The sequence below is a fragment of the Bos grunniens genome, chromosome 7, assembly GCF_055505025.1.
Source record: "Bos grunniens cultivar Pamir isolate PY7600 chromosome 7, Bosgru_T2T1.0, whole genome shotgun sequence".
Classification (NCBI taxonomy): domain Eukaryota; kingdom Metazoa; phylum Chordata; class Mammalia; order Artiodactyla; family Bovidae; genus Bos; species Bos grunniens.
In genome coordinates, this window is record NC_141171.1 from 83323671 (window position 1) to 83348519 (window position 24849).

At 39.8% G+C, this 24849-nt stretch overlaps 1 protein-coding gene across 3 annotated transcripts in view; it reads left to right on the top strand.

The window, feature by feature from the left end:
* The window catches only part of XRCC4 (X-ray repair cross complementing 4), a 329942-nt gene extending 309023 nt beyond the window's left edge, over nucleotides 1-20919 (top strand). For 2 of the 3 annotated variants that reach the window (XM_086412874.1, XM_086412873.1), the window contains exon 8: nucleotides 5883-8283. In XM_086412874.1, the coding sequence (XP_086269000.1) occupies nucleotides 5883-5886 (4 nt within the window). In that variant the 3' untranslated portion in view covers nucleotides 5887-8283. Of the gene's footprint in view, nucleotides 1-5882; nucleotides 8284-12549 lie in introns of those variants that run through there. The other variant, XM_086412872.1, reaches the window with a different exon arrangement.
* Nucleotides 20920-24849: the final 3930 nt, after the last annotated feature.

The window sequence follows — 24849 nt, forward strand, 5'->3', positions numbered from 1 at the left end:
CACTGGACGTTTACGGGCTTGTGTGCAAAAAGCATTATGGCTCATGCGACTCGCGCTCAGAGGCCATTAGATGGGAGATCCGTCACGTCAGGAAATACCACTTATTATACTGTAAATTTGCTTCATGTGACTGATCTGCTTAAAAGGCAGTGGAAATCCCATTCAAATAAATTGTTTCAGACCAAGCTATAACTGATAGGACTCTTGCCTTCAGCGCGACTCTTTCTGGGTAACTTTTGGAAGCTCGTGTGTCTTTAAGTAGGAAAGTAAAACTGGTGTCCAACAGTCTGGGAATTAGATGTGGAAAAGCCTAATTTAGGTCACTGCATCCCACCTCCTGCCAAAATAAAGGGAACTAGCAAGAGGGAAAAGTAAGATAAAACAAGTAAAAGACTTTATGACTCCTTCTCATGGTGTGTGTTCTGAGCTGTCCCAGGGACAGTGGAATGATTTTCCACTTTGGGTCATGGGAAAGCATGATGTCTTTTGTCCCAGAAGGTTGAGGCACATACTGTTATAGGGTCCTACATGAAGACTAACAACAGGCTTCTTTTGCCGGATTTTATTGTCAGAACTACCCTTCCATTTTTGACCCGTAATTGACAGACTAGAGAAATGTGCTCGTCAAGAACAATAAACTCCATCTCCTAGACTCATCACCAATTGCTCAGAAATATCCAAAACTGCCAAGATAAGAACACAAATCTGAATAGAATAAATCTAAATAAGTGGATCCCTTGTAACTAACTTAAACTTGAGAAAAAATAACTCAAACGAGAACACTTCAGATCTATTCTCTCAGTAAATTTCAAGTATATAAAACTTTATTATTAAGCATAGTCATAAGTTGTGTATTAAGTCTCTAGACCTATTTGTCTTATAAACTGAAAGTCTGTGCCCTTTGATCAATATCTTCCATTTCTTCCCACTCCCCAAGCCTATTATAACTATCATCATACTCTGTTACTATGAGTTTGGCTTTTTTTCTTTTTAGTTTCTACATATAAGTGAGATCATATGATATTTATCTTTCTGTGTCTGTGTTTCACCTAGTATAATCCCCTCCAGTTTCATCTATATTGTTTCAAATGGAAGGATTTCCTTCTTATTAAAAGCTGAATAATAGCCCACTATATGTGTATGTATGTGTGTGTGTGTATATATATATATATATATATATATATATGTCAGTTCAGTTCATTCTCTCAGTTGTGTCTAACTCTTTGTGACCCCATGGACTGCCCATTTTATATATATATATATATATACACCACATTTTCTTTATTCATTCATTTTTTGATAGTTTATTTCCATGTTTTGGCTACTGTGAATAATAATGCTGCAATGAACTAGTTTTCAACAAAGGTGCCAAGAACACATAATGGGGAAAAGATAGTCTCTTCAATAAATGATGTTGAAAAAAACCAGATTACCACATGCAAAAGAATGAAAGGGCTCTTATCTTACACCATATTCAAAAATCAACTCAAAATGGATTAAAGACTTAAATGTATGCCCTGAAACCATAAAACTTCTAGAAGAAAGCAGGAGGTAAGCTCCTTGATGTTGGACTTGGAAATGAATTTTTTGGAATTGACATCAAAGCACAGACAACAAAAGCAAAAATAAACAAGTGAGACTGTGTCAGACTAAGAGGTTTCTGCACAGGAAAGGGAGCCAGCAACAAAGTGAAAAGACCTGTGCAATGGGAGAAAATATTTGTAAGTCATATATTTGATAAGGAATTAATATCCAAAATATATAAGGAATTTCTACAACTCAGTAGCAAAAGCAACGAAAGCCGTATTTTAAAATGGGCAAAGGTCCTGAATGGATATTTTCCCAAAGAAGCAGTATGATGCCCACAGGTATACAAAGAGATGCTCCACCGCACTAGTGATCAGGGCAACGCAAATCAAAGCCATAATGAGATACTACTGCACACCTAGGTGTGTGAGGTGTTGGGATGACTATCACCAAAAAGTAAAAGATAGTAAGTATGGGTGAGGTTGTGGAAAAAGGGAAACTTTTGTGCACTGTTGGTGAGAATGTAAACTGGTTGAGCCATCATGGAAAACAGGACGAGGGTTCTTCAAAACATTATAAATACAACTACCATATGATCCACCAGTCCCACTTCTGTATGTATCCAAGGAAAATGAAATCACTCTCTTGAAGAGATATTCGCACTGGCGTGTTCATGTTAACTTTAAATATACAAAGTAAAAATCTGAGCTTTCACCATATGTGACTGTGTAGGCCCTCCCTGGTTATTGTTTATCATTTTAACCAACCATTTGGATCAGACTTCAGGTTTCTGCTCCTTCTGTGGGCCACCAATCATTCCTTTATCTCCCTAGAATGAGTTCCTTAAGCTGCTACCACCCCATCCTACTGCTTCATCCCCAAAAGGGGCATCAAACCTTTGATTCTCTGCAACACAGCAGAGACCAGGTTGTTGCTTCAAATAAATCTTTATCAAGCTCCCCAGGGGATTCCATATTGGCAAATTCAGTAGTTATTCCATGCTACAAATCTGATTACTTGAAAACTCAGCAGGTATGCAAGGAAGGCACACCGCACTGACTTAATTTAATTACCGAAGCCACCTATAGGGAGTCTCCAGTAGCATGCAGCCATGTTGCAAGAACCAACTTAATCAACACATTCTCTCCAGCACACATATAGGCACCTCCCTCAAAGCCCTCTAACCTGTCCTCCCTCCTGGGCCAAATTACCATGAGGCTCCAGAGGAAAAAGGAAGCCCTCATTTCATCATCCTAGAGTTGGCTTCCTAGCCCATCGCTGTATATCCTAGGATCTGTCTCTTTGTAGGATGACCATGTTAATTCTCCAAGGGAAGCTCCATGCTCTGCCCGAGCTAGTCTCAATCTATTAACTTCAGCAGGCAAATGGTTCAGTATCAGTCTATTTCTCCCAAACTGTTGCTGTTGAGTCAGTTCAGTTCAGTTCAGTTCAGTTGCTCAGTTGTGTCCAACTCTTTGCGACCCCATGAACCGCAGCACGCCAGGCCTCCCTGTCCATCACCAACTCCCGGACTTTACCCAAACTCATGTCCATTGAGTCGGTGATGCCATCGAACCATCTCATCCTCTGTCGTCCCCTTCTCCTCCTGCCCTCAATCTTGCCAAGCATCAGGATCTTTTCACATGAGTCAGCTCTTCTCATCCGGTGGCCAAAGTTTACTACACTTAAATATGGGGTGTCTGCAGCCCAGTCAGAAGTCTTTTATAAAATGTCAGATTCAGACATAGCCAACTTTCCTGCACACTTCAGATTCTCTGATATGAACATCCTGTATGGGAACCATAATGTAGAAACACATGCGTTTATGCACACAAACACACACCTACACACTCACATACCGGCCTAAGTGCTCTTAGAGGGGCTTCTTAACAACCAACAATGTGCTATTATAAAGCAGCGTAAATCTATACAAAGGAGTTTTCTGCTCTCCTCCACCACAAAAAGTGGCTTCAGAGAAGAGGAAGTCTGTTAGATTATATTTGATTTATGTGACTAAATGGACCTTTAGGTTTAAAGTGTCTGAATCCAGGTTATTATTTCTCCCCCAAGAAGAACAGAGGGTATTTACTTTCTCTGTTTTTCAGAACTGAGAGGCATACTGGGTTGCTTTTCCCAGAATCAAAAATCTGTCTGCTCCAGCTATCTCTTCTTAGGATATAAAAAATGACTTGCAGCATCAAAGTGGCAGATTCCTCAGCTGCCGCCTTTTGGTGTCTAAGAACTTTGAAGTGCGGTCTCACGCAGGAAATCCCATTGCATCTGATTTGCTGAGGGTTTGTGGTTTACACACATCACTTCTCTATAATCTAGGCTTCCTTTATCTATTAGATAATAGTGATTCTTTGATTCCAAAAGGTTTTCATGCCATGCAATAAATTCTCACAATATCTTTTCTGAACTGTGAAATGATAGCTGTGTCTAGAAGAAAGACAGGAATATTTTTCTAACTGTAGACCTGTCATTAGGAGAAATGATAAAGAGACTTGGCATGTAGTTTCTTAGGGTGGCCTATAAGAAATTAAATCTGATTAATTGCCTTTTAAATAAACACTCTGCAATGAATCAGAGCCATCTCTCTCTTTTTTTTTTAATTTCTGCTATATGGGACTAGCCCATTATATAAAAAGAAAGCTTTTCCTCCATCTCTCCCTCTTGATCTCTCGTGAGCTCATCATTGGGTCCCCACTGTTGTAACTGTCTCTGGCTTTCCCATGAATAAAATGTACCTCCTCAGGTCTCTTGTCCTGGGACATTTCTGAATGACAGAGTAGGTAATAAATTGACGCCAAAGATAGATGAGAGTTAATTTGTACTGGACTTTCCTTTGTCTTGTCATGTGATCTGCTTGACAGGCCTTCGCCGACCTAACCCAGAGTTACTGACATAAGATTTTAGTTGTTGTTTAGTTGCTAAGTCATGTCCAACTCTTTTGCAATCCCATGGACTGTAGCCTGCCAGGCTCCTCTGTCTATGGAATTTCCCAGGCAAGAATACTGGAGTGGGTTGCCATTTCCTTCTCCAGCGGATCTTCCCAACCCAGGGATCAAACCTGTGTCTCCTGAACTGGCAGATGGATTCTTTCCCACTGAGCCACCAGGAAAGTCCAAAGATTTTAGACTTTGCAGCCAATCAGTGGGGCTTTTCTTTTCATCATTTAGTGACCCTCGTGTGCACAGCATGGACACGTCTGGGTTCCTTCCATGTGCAGTGAAGATGCTACCCAGAGGCAATATAGTGAATGCAGGTGCTTCAAACAATTTTTAAAATATGGTTGTGGACCCTTATTTCAATAAACTCTACATTGAATCTCAGTATGTAAAACAACAAAAGAAGAGTTGCTTGGTTGGAATAAGATCCTGGAGCTCTGCCCCCTCATCCTTTGGGAACAGATTTGCAAGCAATTGGTCCTATGATTGAGAGAACAGATTCAAGAGTCAAACAGTTGAGTTGAAACCCCAGTTCTAGATAACCCTTGGGAAATGGCTTCCTTCCTGAACTTGAGTTTTGTCCTTTCTGGAATGCAGCCAGTAGTCTTACATTTCAGGTGGATATGAGGATTAAATGAGATCATATAAAATAGTATTAAGCACAGTTCCTGATGCACAAGAATCACTCTATTAGAGGGGCAGGTTATTAATGTTAAAATGCCACTTCCTTTGTAACCAAAACTGTTACAGAGGAGGATGGGGCAGTATGAGCAGGAGGCAACAAAAACTGGTGCTGGTGACTAACCCCTCCCCTGAGGATAGTGGAACAATCTTATAAACTGAGTTAAATCACTCTCCCGCTGTGACTGACAATGACTAATTCAGCAGAAGGGAGTTGGCCACCCTTATTGCAACGTTGATAGGACTTTGTGTACAGAAATTCAGGTCACCGATGAGCTTTAATCCCATAGCTCCTGCCACAGTTCTTATCTTAGAAGACATTTACTCATTTGCAGAAATTTCACCCTTTCACATAAGCTGAACAGAATTTCCTGGGCATTCCTAACAGACTTCCTGGAGTGAAATACACTCCGTTAATGGTGTATTGAGAGCGTGTTGGTGTATAAAATATTAGCGTGGAGAGAGACAGAGGATTTGAAAGATGGTAAGTAATGGGAATATGAACTGGAACGCTCATGTTGAAAACAGAAAAATGGTCGCCTTGCACCACAATATTTGAATTCTTTCAGTTTTGCTCTGCTGACAGAATCGCGAAACACAATATTTCAAGTAAGTGTGTTAGAAAGGTATTGGCATTAAACTAATATCGAGCAACTTGAATAATTTCTTAGAAGTGACTGAAATACATTTCCTCACTTTTTCTTTCATTTGTTCATATTGCTCCAGATAGGATTGCACAAGCGATGATCTTGCAAGCAATAAGACCTCCACTGCAAGTGGTATGTGCCATTAAAATACAAAAGAAGAGGCTCAAGCCAACAAAACTGAAAAAAGCTCATATTTTTCTTCCCCTATTTTTAATTTGTCTAGACTCATTTCAACATGGTCTGATTTGCTGATCCCAAACCTGAATATGTCATCAAGACTTTGACAGGATACTGAGAAAGGACAAGAGCCCCCACTCATGTTGTAGCTATTTCAGGGCTATTTTTACTTCTCCAGCTCCTTATGACCACTGGGGCCTCTTAAAGCATATGAGAGGTCATGTGAATTTTGGCCCTAAGGATCTATCTCTTGTTGCAGAGTCCCTGATACCCCAATTCTCTAATCCATGATTTTTTAGCCTTGGCCTTTGTCTGACTATCCCCCTACTTAGCGAAAAGGTAGATGCTTCTAGAAGCCTGTTGTGCCCACTCTCCACATCTTGCCTCCTGGGTCATTCAGATGTGCTCCTGAGACAGGTCCCAGGAGCAGAGACATTGTCATCATTTCCTCCTTCTCTAACTTATATCTGAAAGAGACAGAGGTGAGCCAGTACCTTCCGGAGTCCTCACTGCATGTCTGTGTCTCTGCCTGTGAAGAGCGTCAACAAGCTCAATGGAACTCATAATCTCCCTGCTGCCTTTAGCCACGTCTTTTTCCTACCTGGGTGTTTTCCAGATGGGAGAAAGGTACCAACCTTATCATGGTTATTATTGACTCTTCCATCTCCCTGACCAGATGTTGTTCCCCGTCCTAGCCCCTAGTCAATCAGCAGATTTTGTTGTTTCTTCTTCTGTAATGGCCAGACTCTAATCTTCTTAAATTTTCTTATAAGATGGTAACAATAACCCTGTATACGAGACAGCAAAAGAGACACTGATGTATAGAACAGTCTTTTGGACTCTGTGGGAGAGGGAGAGGGTGGGATGATTTGGGAGAATGGCATTGAAACATGTATAATATCATATATGAAATGAGTCGCCAGCCCAGGTTCGATGCATGATACTGGATGCTTAGGGCTGGTGCACTGGGACGACCCAGAGGGATGGTACAGGGAGGGAGGAGGGAGGAGGGTTCAGGATGGGGAACACATGTATACCTGTGGTGGATTCATTTTGATATATGGCAAAACCAATACAATATTGTAAAGTTAAAAAAAAAATTAAATTTAAAAAAAATTAAAAAAAATAAAGACATTGGAAAATAAAAAAAGTAAATAAATAAAATAATATATTGTAGAGAAAAAAAATTTTTCTTATAAGTCCCGTCATATGACTCCTCCTCCCTCCAGTGACATTTGTATCGTTCTCTGCTTTGTTACCCCTTCCCCTAAAGCACCCTATTTGACTGACACTGAGTATTCCATCTCATCACTTTCTCTCTTCACCTCCAATCGTCTGCAGTCTGCTCTTCCATTTGCCTTGGGTCTCCTTTCTCACTCTACTCTCTGAATTCTCTTCCCCTGCTATTGCTCTTTCAAGTCTTGAATTAGATCTCACTTCCTGAGGAACGTTTCCCTGCCACTCTACATCCTGATTAGACATTCCTCCTAAGTCCTTTCCTAACACGGTGTTTCCCAACCATAATATTTAGCATATTTTGTTGCAGCTGTGTATTTGCCTCTTTCCCTCATGCTGTCATTTGTAAAGATAAAAAGCCAGTCTTTCTTTCTCACTGTTCTGTTCTTTGTACGTAGAACAAGTCTTCCCGAATGAATAAATGAATGAATGAGTATAGTGGAAACAAACTTAAGTATTCAAACAAGAAGTGTCAACATGCCAAATGTGTCTGAGAGAACAAGTGAGCTGAGAACCAAAAAAGTGACCTTCGGGCTCAGACGGAAAGAGCTTATAACCAAGACAAGAACACTTTCAGTGGGACAAGGGGGACAGAAGCCAGAGGAGAGTGGGTTGAAACTGGCTAGGACATGAGCTCATGCAGACAGCGAACATAGACAAGTTTATTGGAAAATTGTGCCGTGATATGAAAACATTGTTGATGCAGGAGGGAGAGGGGACACTTGCAGGAAGAAACACATGAAAGATTGGAGAAACTGCTTATAAGGAAGTCAGAACTGTCCTTAGGGTCACACATAAGGTAGTCACAAAATAAGGGAAACAGAGTTGGACTGAAGTCCGTAAGCACATTTTGAATCCCAAGTTCTAATACCATTTGCTAAGCTAAATGAGTTGAACTTCCAGAAAGCTCTCAGAAAGAGATTTTCAGTGTTGCTTAACTATGCTTTGTGCAGAAGTAAAAACTTTATTGGTAGACTTTGTTAGCCTGTGGTGATAGCAATATAAAGGGAAACAGCTGTAACTGAGATGCAGGCAATCCTTTGGTTCAGTTCAATCACTCAGTCATGTCTGACTCTGTGACCCCATGGACAGCAGCACACCAGGCTTCTCTGTCCATCACCAACTCCCAAATCTTGCTCGAACTCATGTCCATCGAGTTGGTGATGCCATCCAACCATCTCATCCTTTGTCATCCCCTTCTCCTCCTGCCTTCAATCTTTCCCAGCATCAGGGTCTTTTCTAATGAGTCAGTTCTTCGCATAGGGTGGCCAAAGTATTAGGGTTTCAGCTTCAGCATCAGTCCTTCCGATGAACACCCAGGACTGGTCTCCTTTAGGATGGACTGGTTGGATCTCCTTGCTGTCCAAGGGACTCTCAAGAGTCTTCTCCAACACCACAGTTCAAAAGCATCAATTCTTCAGCACTCAGCTTTTTTTATAGTCCAACTCACATCCATACATGACTACTGGAAAAAACCATAGCTTTGACTAGACAGACCTTTGGGGCAAAGTAATGTCTCTGCTTTTTAATATGCTGTCTAGGTTATAGCTTTTCTTCCAAGGAGCAATCGTCTTTTAATTTCATGGCTGCACTTACCATCTGCATTAATTTTGGAGCCCAAAGAAATAAAGTCTCTCATTGTTTCCTTTGTTTTCCCATCTATTTGCCATGAAGGGATGGGACCAGATGCCATGATCTTAGTTTTATGAATGTTGAGATTTAAGCCAACTTTTTCACTCTCATCTTTCACTTTCATTAAGAGGCTCTTTAGTTCTTCTTCACTTTCTGCCATAAGGGTGGTGTCATCTGCATATCTGAGGTTATTGATATATCTCTCAGCAATCTTGATTCCAGCTTGTGTTTCATCCAGTCTGGCATTTTGCATGATGTACTCTGCATATAAGTTAAATAAGCAGGGCAACAATATACAGCCTTGATGTATTCCTTTCCCTATTTGGAACCAGTCTGTTGTTCCATGTCCAGTTCTAACTTGCTTCTTGTCCTGCATACAGATTTCTCAGGAGGCAGGTAACGTGGTCTGGTATTCCCATCTCTAAGAATTTTCCACAGTTTGTTGTGATCCACACAGTCAAAGGCTTTAGAGTAATCAATAAAGCAGAAGTAGATTTTTTTTCTGGAATTCTCTTGCTTTTTTCTATGATCCAATGGATGTTGGCAAATTGATCTCTGACTCTCTGGGACCCTATGGACTGTAGCCCACCAGGCTCCTCTGTCTATGGAATTCTCTAGGCAAGAATAGTGGAATGGGCTGCCATGCCCTCCTCCAGGGGATCTTCTCGACCCAGAGATTGAACAGACGTCTCCTGTGGCTCCTGCATTGCAGGTGGATTCTTTACCACTGAGCCCCTGGGGAAGCCCCTTGTAACATCCATATTTAATAAAGTACAAAGATTGCCTAATATTTAATAAAGTACAAGAATCTACCTGCAATGCAGAAGCCACAGGAGACGTGGGTTCAGTCACGTGTAGATCCCCTGGAGGAGGGCATGGCAGCCCACTCCACTATTCTTGCCTGGAGAATCCCATGGACAGAGGGGCCTGGTGGGATACAGTCCATAGGGTCGCAAAGAGTCAGACACGACTGAATGGGACTTAGAATGCACACACACAGAGATGTTACAAAGGTACAGATAGTTGTGCAGCAAATAACCGTGTATCACCACCTACTTAAGGAAGAACATCTCAGTAAATGCCGTGACCTGGTGCATCTTGAATTTAAATGACTTTTCTCCCAGTTGTTCAAGTCTCTATTCGAAGTACAATACATATTTTGGCATGAAAAAACAATATTTCCACTGTGGAAAGTCATAACCAACTTGTTGAAGTTTACGCAGAAAATATTTTTGGTAAACAAATCCCAGTGCAAGGTTTCAGGAGGAAAGTATCAGGGTCCTGATGACAAAAGCAGTGGAGGAGCAGCAGATGCGGCCCAGGCCTTCCTCGCTGTCATCGATCATAAGCCTGTCCTGCCCTGGGCTTGCCAGCCAGTAGGTCTTGGGCCCCTAGGGGGAGCAGAATTTATTGTAAAGGGCCTGTAAATCCATATGCACATTGAGTATAGTAGACTAAATAAATAATATGTCATATATGCACACACTGCTATTTTTTTTAATGTCTGTGGAGGAAATTTTGAATAAAATACAAGCTTGCTTTGTGAAATGAATAGCAGCCTTTGATCAATATGTGTTTTCTCAAACTACACATGTGAGAGTGTAATGTATATAGCATGATACATTACATTTTGAGTCCTCATACTCAAAAAGGTTGGTCTCGTGCTACTGTTATTGCTAGAAAGCCTTTAGATGATGATTTACACAGGAAGCAAAAAGTGTTCTTTAATATTTTAAAAATTATTTACATTATAAAAATCTTTTCTTCAAAACGATAGTAGTATGTTTCAACACACAAACTTACTTTATTCCCTCTTTGCTTCTGCAGGCTGCTTTTGTGCTAAAGGCCTTCTTAGTCCACATTCAACACAGCAAACACGATCAAATCTTGTAAAAGTCTGACTGGAGTTTCTCTCCCTCCTTTGAGCACAGAGAGTACTTCTAGCAGAAGAAAAGTAGGATCAGAAATCCCAGCTTGTACTTCTCTGGTGGTCTAGTGGTTAAGAATCCACCTGCCAATGCAGGGGACACGGGTTTGATCCCTGGTCTGGGAAGATCCCACATGCTGTGGGGGCAATTAAGTCCATGTGCCACAGCTACTGAGTCTACGTGCTGCAACTGCTGAAGCCCACATACCCTAGAGCCTGTGCTCCGCGACTAGAGAAGCCTGGACACTGCAGCTAGAGAGTAACCTCCACTCACTGCAACTAGAAAATGCCCATGCATAGCAACCAGACCCAGTGTAGCCGGAAATAAACAACATTTTTAAAAATTAAAAAAGAAAAATCCCACCTTCCTTTTACTTGCCTTCTTTTGCCTGTCCTGGACCCCTCTGGGCTGCTTCTTTCAGACCTGGCTCATTTCTAATTTGCCCAGAAGGAGCTTCGTTTTATGTTTCATTCATACAGAGGAGCCCAGAGGCTTCTTGTGCACTTCCATCCAGTCAGGTGCTTGAATAAATGCACCTTTCATTGAGTGTTGATTTGTTTAGTTGTTATTTGTTTCAAATGCATTTGTCCCTTCTCACCAACAAGAGAACAAGCTGCCCAAATATCTGAGCACACAATTCACATCGTGTGTTGAGGAGTATTGACCGTGGAGGAAAAGTGGCAGGCACCCTTGTCTCGTGTTCTCTTTCTCATTAGCATCTAATTGAGTGGCAGAGATGTGCTTTCAATGGAGGCAAGTTTGATAAAAACTTCCCTGTGGTGCTTCCCAAGGTAAGATAGCGCCCAGGGCGGCACAGTGACCCAGCATCATTACTCTGAATCCTATAATGAAAAATTGATTTCTTTAACAAGGTTCTCTCAACCCTCTGATCACACAAGAAAAACCTTAAGTTAGTGTTGGCAAGCATTTGACTTTCCTTATGGTGTTCCCTGCCCTCTCTCTGTCTTTCTTTTCTTTCTCTTTCTTCTTTTATTTTTGAAACTGAGAGAGTATCTAGGCCTCACATTCAGAGTTTTAAGCACAAATTAACAATAGGTATGTAATTTTTAAAGCATTGTTTTATATTCATTGTTGATATATTTTCTAGCTACTTCCTATTGAAGGCACATAATATATTCTTTATCCATTTAGAGTAGTGATATAATCTTATACAATAGTAGGAAAGTGAGTCAATTAAAGAAAAGTATTATATAGATATTAGAGGTTTCATGGTACAGCAAAAACCATGTGTTTTTTCAAGAACAAAGTTTGTGTGATCCTCTCCTGTCACAAAGCAAATAGATTACAAAGAGACACAAAATACTAACCTGTGAGCACAAAGTAGTTTATCAAGGTGGAAAAGCCATTCATCACTCAGCATCCTTAATAAGAGGACCCAGCATAGGTCAACGTTATGGCCATAAGGTGGTGAATTCTGGCTTGACCCTTTCTGCACACCAGCAGACACCATTACCCCTCGCTTTGCCCCAGTATCTTTGAAAGTAAAGAATGAGAAAAGCAGTTTAAATTCCATCATAGTTTTAACCTGGCAGTGTATCATTTTTCCCATGCCACAGAGTCACAGGCTCCATTAATATGAGGGGTTAAAGATTACGTTCTGAGTAGCTGGGAGAATAGTTCTCAAGTGCATTACTCAGCTCAGGGCAGACGTCACACAGGGAACTGGCTATCGTTTTCAAGAAAGTGGGTGTAAAACTTGCTGTTCCTTTCTATTTGTCTGTGAGATAATTCTGGCTCTCCCTTCCCCTCCAGGATATGGCTGCCAAAATGAATTAATCCCATACCTACCTCATTCATGATGATCTCCACAACAGGAGAAGTAAATGTTTCTTACTGCTAACTGGAAACATTTCCCCCAAATGACTGCAGATAGCCGGGGTGCCTGCTCCTTTGATGGATAATTGCAGCAACACTTTTTTTCAGCAGAGTGGAGACAGCATCACAGTGGGATCAAATGGGTTGGAGTCACTCACTCTGACGTACCAACCCTGGCTGTCCTGCTGCCGAACTATCTTCGCCAGCCAGCCACTTAACCTCTTTTTGGAAGGCCGCTTCCTGCAGAATGAGACCTGCTCACATGGCTTCTTGTCTGACCACAGATAAGGCAGATACTGTACAGAGGCGGTACCCACAGCTTAATCCACTGTGCAAAAGTGCTTTCCAGAAGTTTGTACTTTTTAAGTGATTTCTTAGGTCAGTTAACTTCCAATACTCCCCACCAACATCCAAGACTCCTACCAGACAGAAAGACCTTGCTTGCACTGAAGAGCATTTCTTTGCGTGATTGTGGGCTCATTAACCATGAAGTGTGGTATAGACGGAGTGGACCTGCTATTTTTTCCGTCTCTACGTTGGTGCGCACGTCACTAAGTCACTCAGTTGTGTCCAGTTCTTTGTGATCCTATGGACTGTAGCCCACCAGGCTCCACTGTCCATGGGGATTCTCCAGGTAAGAATACTGAAGTGGGTTGCCTTGTCCTCCTCCGAGGATCCGCTCAACTCGGGGCCTGAACCCTTGTCTTTTACATGGCCTTCCTGCATCAGCAAGCAGGTTCTTTACTGTTAGCGCCACCAGGGAGGCCCCTATGTTGGCGGGTATCATCTAAATGGAAAAGTTTTCAGTTATTTTGTTGTTTGTTGTGTTTTTTCCCTTTGTTTTTGTTTGTGCTTTGAAACTGAATTTCCTGATATCTGCAGAAAACTTGAGGAATATGCTTTACTTCCTAGAGAAATAGTTTTTATAAAGCAGAGATATCATTTGTGATTCGTGGAACAAACATGCTTTACCTTTAAGAATCACCTGGAATGTTGAGAAGATGTACTTATATGTCTACTTAGCCTGAGAACAGATAGTCAAACTTTATTGTGGAAATATTCACACATAAAGATGACACCGTTACCTTTTGCCTCAGCTATTACCAAAGAATTGGATTGAGTTGGAACAGATATTTGCTGGGCAATAAAGAACACGTAGAGAACAGATTTTTATTTAAACACTGGCAAGCTCAAGGTGGTATCTTGTGTGGACAAATTAGCTTGTGTGCTTGAGCCAAATAGCAGAGAGCAAGAGATACCTAGTTTTTCAGAACCCTGTCCCATAGGTTGATAACCCTGCTAGTTATTTCCTACATGATACTCTGGTAGACTGAAAAAGCAAATTGATTTCCAAAACTTAACCCATGTTTCCATAAAAGCACAACATACATGGAATGTTTTAGTCACACCAGATGCTTTGGTTTCTCATTTTTAATATGGAACTAACTGGATTAAATTTAAATCTCTTAGGTATAAAGTAAAACATACATTTAGTGCATTTCTACAACTTTTGTGACTATAGAACGTGACAAATGGTGGTAAACTAATTTGTGAACGTAACCTTGATACCGAGGGTTCAAAGGAAAAGGTTGTGACAGACGAGACTGATGAGAAATTGTGTGTGTGGAAGATTATGGGGAAATGAAATAAAAGAGACCTCAGAAACATTTTTTGTACCTCATTTGGCCCAATCTGTTGACCACTTTGGCCTTTCATCTGTCTCATTAGAAATAATTTTCAACAAAGATATCCATTAGGCAAATTACAAATGGTGTGTTAATGTGTTTGATGAGGTTTTTCATTTTTCTTTCTTTGAAGCTTTGAAGACAACTTCTGGTGATTATTATAATTGAAGTCCACTTGCACACTGGATTCTCTTTATTTCTCATTAACCACGATTTGGGGCTGAATTTCCACCATGGGGAAGTAGCATTGGTGCTAATCCCAACTTGGCAGAATTATTGGGTTCCACCCCGTAGTCACCAAAACATGTGGGTTTAGTCAGAACACCAATTCATCCCTTCCTAATATCAAATCTCTTCTCCATCCTTCAATAACCCATTCATAGATCAGAGGGAGAGGGAGAGATGTGTGAGTACACTCATTGAATAATAGGAGTCAGCCCTCTGAGATGTCAAAAGAGATCTGAGATACTCATTTTTTGAGTCTCCTGGAATATTTTAAAAAAGAAGAAGTGCCAGACAGGAAAGCAAAAACTGTATTACAATTTAAGTACTTAAAATCATGCTTTAAACACCTAAAAAATAAACTAACCTTTTTGGAATGCAGATCAAATGGCCACATTTGAGGCCCTTTGTGAATATAAGGCCCTGGATAGATGGCACTTCTGAAGATCTCTATTTCCCAGCCATCGTGACTCCTGCTCAGATCTGTATGGAAGTTCCAAGATCTTTTAGCCTCATTTGATAGATAAGAAAACTGAGGTCAAAGAGTGTAAATTATGTGCTTTGCAGCCTGGCTGATTAGTTGATGATAAAGCATATCTCAGTGTCCTCTGTATGTAGACAGAAGGCAGGAGAGGAAGTCTTGTGTGGGTGGGATGACTACTGTCAATTGGTCAGGTGATGCATATTGAGAGCGTTATTGCAGGGAAATAAAAATATTGGTCAAAGGCACCATAAAATGGACTGCTGCTGCTGCTAAGTCACTTCAGTCGTGTCCGACTCTGTGCGACCCCATAGACGGCAGCCCACCAGGCTCCCCCGTCCCTGGGATTCTCCAGGCAAGAACACTGGAGTGGGTTGCCATTTCCTTCTCCAAATGAAAGTGAAAAGTGAAAGTGAAGTCACTCAGTCGTGTCTGACTCTTATCGACCCTATGGACTGCAGCCTACCAGGCTCCTCCACCCATGGGATTTTCCAGGCAAGAGTACTGGAGTGGGGTGCCATTGCCCTCTCCTAAAATGGACTGAGTCATGGCCAGATGTGGTTAATCAAGACCCTAGATAGAAATTTCCACACAATTTCGCTGAGTGTTGCAGTTATAACACTACTCCATAACGTGAACCCAGAAATTCCTTATTTCTAATATTCTTACTCTGTTTTTGGTCCTCTGGTTGGGAATCCATGTGAGATCCCCATGGGGAGCATTCAGGCATGCTAAGTCCCATAGAAGAGGTGACGGCTTTTTCCAGTGAGTGTCTAAGCTAGGAAGCAGGGATGTGAGGAGTTGATTTTGACTCAGTCTTTTGTGAGACACTCTCTTCTCTGAGTCATGCGTTAATAATTTGGATCTCAGAAATGATTTTATTTATTTAGGGGAATTTTACTTTTCTAGACAGCCAAAATAATTCCTCCCTTTTAGATATCAGAAGCAGGCATTGGAAAAGCTGCTTTCTGTGTCTCTCTCATATTGTTGGGATTCTAGGCTCCTTGGTAACTTGGCCAGCCATGTTGAAGCAAATGTTAGGCAAGCACTATTGGCTCTATCTCCTCAGAGATCATTTCCAGCTGTTAGCACAACACAAAACATAAGATCTTCTAAGCCAAGAAAGCTGGAAATTTTTATTGACTCCCCCATACAAAGTTGGGTGCAGTGATTCAAAGGAAATGACAATCCCCTGTGTTTTGAGGGTGACAGGATACAGGTATAATACAAATTAAACTGTAATTTGCCTTGTAGGCAAATTAATTATATGTATCAAAACCCTCAAATGCATATATTTTCCAATTCAAAATGGCAGACTGAACACATGCATTGAGCTCCCATTTCTTCAAAGACCTCATTGGATTCGTGGTGGTGGTAGTCAGTCTCTCAGTCGTGTTTTGACTCTCTGAAGTCCCATGGGCTATACAGTTCACCAGGATCCTCTGTCCATGGAATCTTCCAGGCACGAATACTGGAGTGGGTTGCCATTTCTTCCTCCAAGGGATCTTCCTGACCCAGAGATCAAACCCCGCATCTCTTGTGTCTTCTGCATTGGCACGCAGATTCTTTACCACTAGTGCCACCTGGAAAGCCTCCTCATTGGATTAAAATTATGGAAATATAGAATAGAATATACCTTTTATATCTGTATCCCTGAGAGTTCAATCAGGAAAATTTAGCCACGTAGTTCAATAGAGAGAACTCAACATGGGGAAATATTTATGAAGGTGTCAGAACATGTTAAAAAAGGAAAAGATAAATTAACAACATTGGGTGCTACTACCCCTCCAGGGCTTAGAAGGACCAAAGAAGAAGGTATTGCCACCTGGAGTCCGGGAGTCAGTACTCAGTGGCAGGAGCTGGAACTATGAGGACAGGAGCTGCCTGGAATCAAGAGATATTGGACACCATGGAAAAATGCAACCACTTTTAGAGATGTTGCCCAAGGCAGAAAGAGAAGCGAGAAATATCCTGCCTCCTCCCTTCTTCCCTTTCTCCAATATTCTATCCGTTTCCCACTGGCTTAACCTAGGTCGAAGCCAGTTGGCATGGACATGTCATTTGCTAGAGTCACTTCCCTGTGAGGGAGACAAGAGCCGAGGAACGGTGAGTAACAGCCGAAAGCAAAGCAAAAAGGCAGCTGCCTGGCACAACAGACAGGAGAGTATGTGCGTGTGTGAGTATTGCTAAAGGGTGAGATATTTAATAACTTCTGGACTACAAAATATAGAATGGGAGCCATTAGAAGAAAAGGGCAGAGAAATCGTTAGCCTGGAATAGATTCTGTCAGCTCTGTATGCAGAGGAAGAAATCTAATCTGCCCTGTGGAACCCCAGATGCCTCAGTGCAGAGTCAGCAACATATCAGAGGGAGAGTGAAAAATGGAGCTAAAAAGAGAGATTACTTAAAGGTCTGAATATGTTCTGAATTCTTCCAGTCGGCACCACATCCCCAACATGTACGCCATGAGCAGGCAGCCAACATTTTACCCCCAGGCAAAACTTGTTGACTCTTTAAAGAAATTGAACAAACCAGGAAAAGATAGCGTTTCTAAATGTGTTGGTGCCCCAGAGGGGAGCCATTATCATTGAGGCATTTTGGAGGCGCTCAGCCTGACAGCCAACTCTTCGATCAGAGTTCACCAGCCAACACTGCCTGACCCATCCTAGGAGGAAGTCTCAGAAGGGAAGAGACCCACTAGGAAAACTGTCTTGTTCACACAAAAGCAGAAACATCTCTTCCATCTACCCAAGCCTCCTTTTTTAATAACTGAAGAAGTCACTAGAATGTGAGGAGAGCTAGCAATATAAAAGGAGAAATACCAATTTCTAAAAAACAGAAAAGCACCCTTAGAGTAAAAAAAAATAACTTATGGAACAAAAAAGAACTGTAAAAATCATCCTTTATGGTCTCAAAAAGATGCAAGGAAGTATTACACCTATAAAACAAGAAATAGGACAAGGAGGGAACAAGAAATGGGAATTGAAATGTAATTGCCAAAATAAAAAATTTAGGAGAGACCCTAGAAATATAAAAATCAAAGAAATCTTCTAAAATGTTAAGCAAAAGAGGAACAATAAGAGGAACAAGTTGAGAGGACCTATATTCAACTAATAGACACCTCAGAGAGAGAGAGGAGGGCAAAGAAGTGTTGAATTCTTCAAGCGAATGATAAAAAGATATGTTCTAGAGCCGAAAGACAGAATCTTTGGTATGAAATGGTTCACTGTAGGTTTATTGTTTACTCTAGGTGGAAAGTAATTTTCCACCTAGAATTCTCTGTAACTGTAATCTCAAAGATAAAAGCCCTATATGTGTTTAGGTCTAAATGTCATCTTCTGCAAAGCTTCTTGAGAGTGCTTCAGCAGAACAGATCAGGAACCTAGGAACTGAGGAACAGTAGATCTGATCCAAAAAAAAGAGTAAAGGCATGTCCCAGGTTGCCACAGGTCTAGGGCAGCAAGACCATAGACCAGGGATACGCTTCTGGGACGATCCATGGCTTGTGCAATAGCAAATATGGATTAGAGTGTGGAAAAACTGAAGGACAATTAACAAAAGGCATGGGGTGGGTAGTAATTGAAATTCCAGAGGAAAAAGTTATACTTGATCAAAATAGGAAGCAACCTAAATACTGTGATTTTAAGGACTCCATGGACCTTCTTGCTAAGAACAGTATTCTTTGGGTGGCCCAGATTCTTATACAGCAGCCCATAGAGGAGGCTCTGGAAGCTTAGTCTATCACTTGACATGGCATAGATCTGTTTTTGCACTAAATCTTGATAGCTCAGTTGGTAAAGAATCCACCTGCAATGCAGGAGACCCTGATTCAATTCCTGGGTTGGGAAGATCCCCTGGAGAAGGGACAGGCTACCCACTCCAGTATTCTTGGGCTTTCCTTGTGGCTTAGCTGGGAAATAATCTGCCTGCAATGTGGGAGACCTGGGTTCGATCCGTGGGTTGGGAAGATACCCTGGAGAAGGAAACAGCTACCCACTCCAGTATTCTGGCCTGGAGAATTCTACGGACTGTATAGTCCATGGGGTCGCAAAGAGTCGGACACGACTGAGCAACTTTCACTTTCATGACTCCAGCAAATCTGTTTGTTGATTTCTGTTTCAAGAAATTACCTAAGGGCATAAAATGGCAGATTTAGTTTCTCTGTGATTCCAGGAGAGAACAGAATAATAACTACCTGGATTGTTTATATGTCAAAGTAAAGCTAACAAAAGATATAACAAAATTGTTCTGAGAGGAAAGATGGACTAAGAAATAGGATACTAATAATCTCATCTTTAAATGGGGGTCATGTATCAAGAAATACTCTCAAAATAGTAGAAAGAAACTGGAATGTAGTTGTATTATCTAAAATTATAAGAGTAATCAGAACTAAAAGTAATGTTTAGTTTTGTAGAACTAAAAGTAATAATATAACAAACACTGAAAGAAGGGGGTAAGAGGGGGTGATAAAAATAAGTAAATCCCTGTCTTTATCTCAAGGAGTCATTGCCTATTGTCAAAAGGAGTTAAATAGAAGAATATTCATGTTACCAATCTCTTTAATACACAAAGTGTGGTCTATGAATCAAGTCTTGACATCACCTGTTAGAAAAGCCAAACCTCAGCTCCCGTAACCCCTGCAGAACTACTGAAGTGAAATCTGCATTTTAACAAGATCCATCAATGTTTCATACATGCATTAGAGTTTGAATAGCACTCTTTCTTAACAGTGATTCTCACATTTAGGTATGCGTTTTTATAGAATCAACTTGGGAGATTAAAAAAATATATTATTTTAAAAAGGGCAAAGCCCAGACCCCACCTTAGGAAATTATATTTTAAATGGTCTGGGATAGAGTCCAGAAATATATATATATATATATTTTTTTTTTTTTTTTTAACAGTTTCAGAAGTGACCGCAATGTGTAGTCATGGTTGAGAATTAGTGATCTAGAATAACTGTGGTAAGTGACCAAGAGAATAGAAACATAAACAATTTAGAAAATTTGCTTCTGGATCTATCTAGTCAATGGGAAAGCATGAGAAAGAAGACGATTATTTGGATTGTAATAAGTTTTGAAATGTTTGCTCTGTACCTTGTGAATGTATTACTTTGAAATGTAGGTAAATTTTTTATGCATATACCCTTTGACTCAACAATCCTACTTCTAGGCTTTTTCTTAACAAGGTAATTCACCAGTGATACAAATATTTATGTTCAGAGAAGTTCATTATAATGTTCATAATTTTAAGACTTATAATCTATAAATACTGCATACCCATGTTTATGATAGCTTAGAGACAAAAACAACCCAAATGTCCATCAATGGATAAACACAGTGTGATACACACATGTGATGGAATATAATTCAGCATTATGAAGGAAGGAAACCCCTTCATGTGTTGTACCATGAATGAACATTGAAGACATTAAGCTAAGTGAAATAAGCTGTTCACAGAAAGACAAATAGTGTATGATTCCATTTATATGAAAGTGAAAATTAGTCACTCAGTGGTGTCCTACTCTTTGCAGCCCCAAGGACTAGAGCCCACCGGGCTCCTCTGTCCGTGGGATTTTCCAGGCAAGAATACTGAAGTGGGTTGCCATTTCCTACTCCATGGGATCTTCATGACCCAGGCATTGAACCCTGGTCTCCTGCATTGCAGGCAGATTCTTTATCATCTCAGCCATGATTTATGTAAATAGTCAAATTCATAGAAACAGGGAGTGGTATTTACCAAGGACTTGGGGGGAAGAGCTGATGCTTCATGGATGTGGAATTTTAGTTCTATAAGATGAAAAAGTCCTGGAAATCTGTTTTGAAACAATATGAGTAAACCATACACTTAAAATGGTTAAAATTACTAATTTTATGTTATGTGTTTTTCATCACAATAAAATGTATGTATTTTGGTAAACAACTGTGTGTTTGAGTATTAAAAATTAAAGAGTAATCAGCAAAATAGTTGTAATGCCTAGCACAACTACAATTAAGACCTCATTTCTTACCTTTCTAGATCCTCTAATATTTGTAGAGCAAGCACAAAATATTGTTACAATTATGAGGAACAAAGAAGCTCTTTTGACTTTGAAAATATAAAACGAAACTTCCACTGGGGCTTCCTATGAGTGAATGACTCATGTACTACAACCCCTTTTTTGCCAAGGAGTCTATTCCATTCTCCTGAGAAAGTCAAGGCTTCACTGCCCTGTAGCAGATCTTTAAACAGTGTCTGGATCTTCTGAGACTTCTGCATTTCTGTCTAGTCTTGGGAAGAAGAAGCAGAAGCTAGGTAGCCCTCTTTCACGTAAAGTAGAAAAACTCATAATCTTCAAAGAACAAAGTGTGTTGTGTAAACTCCTTTAACTTCAAAGAGCCACGAAGCAGAGGGAGTGGGGAAAATAAGAGGTGGGGAGGCTGGTGGGGACATTAATTGCTTTGGACAAAATGGCCCAGCCCAAGTGTCAGTTGACACTTTTAGCTTTGTGTTGCAACTGTTTTATCTTGACCCTGCCTGTGTACCCCAAGTCACAGTAATAAGTGGGTCATTACATCACCATTATTTCACTACTATCTGTGTATTTGCCCTTGGGCACTTGAGGCTGCGGTCCTTTGCTATGTAAGCTATATTGTGCTAAAAAGGGATTGTTTACCATTTTTATTTTATTTTAAAAGTTTGGCCAGATGAAGTGTCTATGAAAATATAAGAAAGAGTTAAAGATTTAAAGAAAGTTAAAGAGTTCAAGATTATTAAAACCAAATGTTCAGAAAAGGAGTTTCTCTGTGAATGTCAAAGTCTCTCCATGGCTCGTTATGTAATGCTTTTATATTCTATCAGATATTCAAGGTCATCAATATGACTATGTATATCTCAGTCAGCAAAATCCATGGAATATACCTGTGTAGGGCTTCTTTTGTGATGTTTTTAAGCATTCTAATAAAAATGGCTCCAGATGCCAACACTGAGTGCTTTTTAACCTCATAAAAATCAGATGGTATTGCAATAATCTTGGTAACCAAGAGTTTAAAAAATTTGAGAAACGTATCATAGAATGAATATAGCTGTTAGATATATTTTCATCAAAGAATTTAACAAATCTTATCTTCAATCTAATGTTAGAATTGTTTTAACTTATTTCTATTCTTGTTATTAGGCCTGAATATACAACTTTGGCTTGTCATTGTCATCTCACTTTTATTTTTAAGGAATAATTCTGAAATATCACACTTCTGATTCTTTTCCTTCCTATTATCCATTACTTAGTTTAGAATATATCTGACATCTTTTGAAGAAGTTGAATAGAGTTGCTGAAGATAAAATGATTCAAATAATTCAGTAATGATTTTTGCAGTATAAGTGACCCAAGTTTTTATATACTTACATAATCTTTCATGATATTGGTTGTTGATATTTTAGTCATGGATAAAGACAGAAAGTGGGGATAAAAGTAAATGAGAGAAAACAGAAGCAAAGAAAGGATAGAAATGAGAGGGGAAAGCAAAATAAGGGAAGAAGGCAAGCAATGAGAACTGACTTTTCAGATATGAATTTTTTCTAATGTTGGTGATAGTCCAGAGCAATCAGTTGAATTTTCACACCAAACCCGATTTGAACATAGATTCATATCTTTAGAATAAAAGGAAAACACATATAAAAATAGCCCCAGGTTGTTTTATTAAATCTGAGAAGTTTTTTTAATCTTAGAGGTAAAATGTTGCTACAGTTTTTCAAAACATTATAATTTTTAAATAATGTCGTGCAAAGGAAAATAAACACATTTTCTTATTGCCTCCGGATAATTTGAATAGCAAGCCACACAAAAATTTTTTGTGGATTTGTGCTGACTTAGAAAACAGTCTCAATATCTGGAACTTAAAAAAATTGTGCTAAGCTTGCAAGTCCTTAGCAGATCAAGAATAAGAACTGTCTTAGGACGTTTGTTGGTTTTTCTTTAGTTTATATGTAGCCAGCTGGTTTCTGACCTCTCTGTGTAAATATCCAGCTTTTCACATAATCAGACTCCATATTACCTTGTTATGACATCATTCTGGGCAGACTTTGATCCCTTGCTGACTTTTCCAAACTATACACAGAGACTTAAATAACAATAAGAGGATTGCTACTTATCCACTAAATACCAGCTAGTGTTATTTTTAAAAAATGCACATATGTATATACATACATTTTGAAAAGTATATCCTATCTGATACTAAGTTATTACATTTTTGAAAATGTATGTCTCTAGTGAAATATACATTTAAATTCCCTCTTGCTGCAATTGTAACTATCTTTGTTCATCTGATATTTTTAAAGCAGGTGAATTGAAAAGTAGGATTCAGAAACCCTGTCACTTGTTATTTTTCCATGTGGATAGATGAAAGTAAAGGTTAAGCTGTATTCTTTGGTGATCTGGGAGCCAGGATATAGAACACAATGATCTTGTAAATTATTAAAAAATGGCTTATTTAGTGTCTGATCAAGATAAATGACACAAGGCAGCTGTAAAAAGAATTCCCACTAGCCATTGACCCAGAAACAGTAGTGCCATTTTTCATTTTTAGAGAAATATCAAAATCAATTTAAAGTAACACCAAATCTTTAGTTATAATTAAATGTCCTACATTCTGCTTCACAGGATATTATTTTAATTAATGTTTTTTTTAAGTTAAAAATACATTAAAACATTCTAATTTCCGCAGAACTTGGATGACTTTAAATCTTTATCATCTTTCTCTGGGCGTACTCTATCCCCAACACCCAGAACAGTGCCAGGTACATACAAAGTGTTCGATAAATATTGTTGAATGAATGAATATGAGTATTGTAATATATTAACTCATGTGGAAACTTGGATACAAAAAGTGTTGTCACACACACCCAAAAGGCAAATGTACAGAATTAATAGACAGATAATAATAATGAATGTTTATCAGCCACTTTTAATGTACCAGGCGTGATGCTAGGGCTCTATCTGCCTTCTCTTAAATAATGATCAAAATAACCTGATCTAAAGTGGTGGTTGGCCATCTCACATGGAAAATTGTGGCTTAGAAATAGTAATCATGTGTTCAAGGTTGCAAGGCTAATAAATAGAGTTTCAGTTAAAATTCACACCATCCTGGCTCTAGAGCATACATATTTTTAGAAAGTAGGTACCACTCTACAACCCACTTTGGTTTCATGGTGACTTCATGTTCTCTAGGATCATAGACTATAGCCACAAAGAAAAGCAAAACTGCATTTACTGCTTCTACAAGAATTAAGGCTCTTGTGAAGTATTACATTTTCTATCAACTGATTAAATGTTTCCCTTATTATAGTATATAGAAAATTTAAAATCGATCGGTTACACTGTGCTTTTTCTGCTCAGTACATAGGAATTTATCCTGTAAGTCCATTTGCACAAATGGGACAAGAAGCAGGCGTGAGGATTTAATGGTTGCATTTTTTTTTCCTAATGGCACAAAATTGGCAATAGCTTCAGTGCAACTTAGTAGAGGTCTGGTTAAGCAAATTAGGAATGTGTACTGGATGGCTACACAGTCATTACAAAGATTGACAAGGGCTTTCCTGGAGGCTCAGTGATAAAGAATCCACCTGCCAGTGCAGGGGACATGGGTTTGATCCCTGATCCAGGAAGATCCCACATGCCTCGGAGCGACTAAGCCCATGTGCCCAAACTACTGAAGCCCACAAACCCTAAAGCCCATGTTGCCCAACAAGAGAAGCCACCACAGTGAGAAGCCCGAACGTCGCAGCTCAAGAGTAGCCCCAGCTCACTGCAACTAGAGTCCATGCAGCAACAAAGACCCAGCGCAGCCAAAAATAGATTTTAAAAAAATTATT